Source organism: Ictalurus furcatus, chromosome 2 (genome assembly GCF_023375685.1).
Source record: "Ictalurus furcatus strain D&B chromosome 2, Billie_1.0, whole genome shotgun sequence".
Classification (NCBI taxonomy): Eukaryota; Metazoa; Chordata; class Actinopteri; order Siluriformes; family Ictaluridae; genus Ictalurus; species Ictalurus furcatus.
In genome coordinates, this window is record NC_071256.1 from 28,385,588 (window position 1) to 28,388,810 (window position 3,223).

General features: G+C 46.2%; 1 protein-coding gene across 1 annotated transcript; it reads left to right on the forward strand.

The window, feature by feature from the left end:
* The first annotated feature begins 800 nt into the window (after window positions 1-800).
* On the forward strand, window positions 801-2,907 carry LOC128617605 (uncharacterized). Its single transcript, XM_053640765.1, has 2 exons — window positions 801-1,152; window positions 1,936-2,907. The coding sequence occupies exon 2, from the start codon at window positions 2,200-2,202 to the stop codon at window positions 2,905-2,907; it is 708 nt and encodes a 235-aa protein (XP_053496740.1). The 5' UTR covers window positions 801-1,152; window positions 1,936-2,199.
* Window positions 2,908-3,223: the final 316 nt, after the last annotated feature.

The window sequence follows — 3,223 nt, forward strand, 5'->3', positions numbered from 1 at the left end:
CATCCAGTTCCAATGGTGTGGGAGGAGTGAGGGCAAACCACATCTGGCAGTGTATTGTCTCCTCAGAAGCAAACACATCCACCTCCACTTGGCCAACCATCGCCATATGGACTCCACCACTTGTGGATGGAACCTCCAATCCCCAGGCCTCAGTCCCTGCCTTGACCAGATGTCTGCCCCTACATTCCTGTTGCCCAGAATGTACATTGCACTCACTGGCAAAAACATTCCCTCCACCCAGAGAAGATTTAGTTGAGCCTGCCTGAACAGGGGGCATGAATGTAACTCTCCCTGGTGATTGATATATGAGATCACTGCTGTATTGTCTGGCACAACTAATACATGGCGACCTCTCAACTGAGGAAGAAAGAATTTCAGTGCTAGGAATACAGCCTGCATTTCTTTATATGCCACTCTAAATGAGGACTGCTCCAGAGACCGTGAGTGTGTGCAGAACGTGTGTGGTGTGAACTGAATCGACAGATGCAATACATCTGGTTTGGATTTTAGGGTGAGAGAATTAATTCACTGGCGTTATTCCATATATTATATACATATACACATATGCAGGACCTTCAGATTTTTCATATAATTGTCAGTGTTAAGTCTCTGAGTATCTCAGTGTCATATGTGTCACATTTCAAAGAGGGTTTGGAAGCAATGGCAGATTTTCAGATAGTTTATTAAACAAACAAACAAACAACAAAACAAAGACACTAAGACAACTTGGCATAATACTGTGGCAAAAACTAAACATAAACTAACAAGATCAATAAACATGGTAATATGGAAGACGGTGGTCTAAGACAGTACAAACAATGGCTATATAAGTGTGCCCGTTAACAGAAACATGAGTCAGGTGCAGGTGGACATGTTGTAGTAGAGTGCAGTGGCTGATGGGAACTGAAGTCCAGAGTTACCTCCTTGATATATGACAATCTGAGTATTAAGTAGGAAGTAGAATGAATTAAAGGGAGTGAAAAAATGTCTGTGGAAGACTTTTGGTGTAAAGACAATTTGATAATAATTACCCCAGCAGACACAATTGAGACTTAAAGTGTATGAGAGCTTTGTGAGGGATCAATATTGAGTTGGAGAGGAGATGTACACATAGGACACTTCAACAGACAATCCTATCATCCTTTCCACCCGGTAAGGGAAATCCCTGGTGTAGAAGATTCTATTCATGTAGAAGACCTGCTGTAGAAAATTCCATTTTTCTTTACACACCTGAATTTCCAGTTTTATTAGACTAGACTGATATAATTAATAAAATGGCAAGTGTAAATACAAAGTCTATACTGTATTTATACAGTAATTTGCCAATATGTTATATATGCTCACTAATAACCAATGAACTGTAAATTCTTACATTCTAGATTTCACTTCAGAATATAGAAGGGAAAGTTGGACTTCAAATGATGGCTAGTAGAATGTTTTTGCTAATCTTTTGCTCCAGGCCATAGATGCTGAGACAAAAAGTAAAAGAAGGCTTACTGGTCTACCTTTCTCCTTGTTGACGGAGCTGTCTGGGCAGTGATTTCACTGAGCTCTAAAGCTGTACTGGTCCTCTTTTGTTTTAAATCTCTTTTTAAAAAATAGGAGTCAAGATATCATGTTGTACTTGTCATGGATATCCCGAAGGAACTCTTCAGATCCCAGCAGCCACTGCACCTCTGCATCACTGTCACATGACCACCTGCACCTGATTCTCATTCATGTTAACGAGCACTTGTGTATATGTAGTCACAGTTTGCATTGCACTCTTTGTCTTGCTTTGATTGTCTTATGTTGCCATTGTTATGTTGTCTAATTTCTTAGTCCATGTTATTTCTCTCTGCCCATGGTTCATGTTTTATATATTTAGTTTTAGTTATTGTGTTAGTACTTGTTTCATTTGATTAAATTTCATATCTGCACTTGCATCTGTCTCAGCCTCCATTATGTAACAGAAAGCAAGACCTCAACATGGATGCAGCCGAATTTTTCAGGGTCCAAGAGGCCCTGTATTAAAATTTAAAGCTGAGGTGGGAGAAGGATGGAAAGTTCTCCTTCATTAAAAACAATAGGGAATGGCTCGACGTGATGTACTCTGTCATGGGGTATACCAAAGGGGAGGCTTCCAACCAGTCTGGAACCAACTCCAACCCTCCCTCCTCCACTGTGTCCATCTAGTCCAGCCTGCCATGTCGATGGAGAATGTCGTTCGGCCTCCTTGCTCTTCTGAGAACGCCGCTCAGCATCCCTGTTCAGCTGAGAATGCTGCTCAGAATTCCTGTTCAGCTGAAGACGCTGCTCAGTCTCCCTGTTCAGCTGAAGACATTGCTCCGCCTCCCGCTGCGGTCAGGAGCTCTGCTTTTCTTCCCTGTTCCACCATGGAGGTCACTACGCCAGGCTCCGCTTCGAACTTTACTCTGCCTTCCTGCTCGGCTGAGGACGTTGCGCCGCCTTCCTGCTCGGCTGAGGATGTTGCGCCACCTTCCTGCTGTTCTGAGGACGTCGCTCCGCCATCCTGCTGCATTGAGGACCTCGCTCTGCCTCCATACTCCGCTGAAGACGTCATTCCTTATGGCACATTGCTTTGTTCCATATGTTGCTCCCCCTTTCTGCTCCACGGAGGGCATCGCTCCTCCCTCTGGCCTCGCGGAGAACCTCGCTCCTCCCTCTGGCCTCACAGAGAACCTCACTCCTCCCTCTGGCCTCGCGGAGAACCTCGCTCCTCCCTCTGGCCTCACAGAGAACCTCACTCCTCCCTCTGGCCTCGCGGAGAACCTCGCTCCTCCCTCTGGCCTCGCGGAGAACCTCGCTCCTCTCTCTGTCCTCGTGGAGAATTTTTCTCCTCCCTCTGGCCTCATGGAGAACTTTGCTCCTCCCTCTGGCCTCAAGGAGAACTTCACCCCCCTCTAGAGTCATGGGGAATATCGCTTCCCCGCCAGACTGGGGATATCATATTGTCTCTCTGCGGTGCAGAAGAGACTGCCCCATACCTGAACCTCAGAAAGCACACCCTGTTCCTCTCTGAAGTCAACGACCAGCAATGTTATGTTTGCACCCGAATCTGCTGACACAGCTGAACAAGTTCTGCCTTCCTGTTCTGCTGAGGACGTCGCCTTGCCTTCTCACCCAGTTGAAGCTGATGACCCAGCTTCCCACATCTGGGTGCTGTCTGGCGACCATGCGAGCATGCCCAGCCTCATGTCTGCCCCTTGGCTCCCTGAGGAGC

What these genes read in the sequence shown, in the direction of transcription:
- LOC128617605 (XM_053640765.1), top strand. Translation starts at nt 2,200, where the DNA reads ATGTCGTTCGGCCTCCTTGCTCTTCTGAGAACGCCGCTCAGCATCCCT.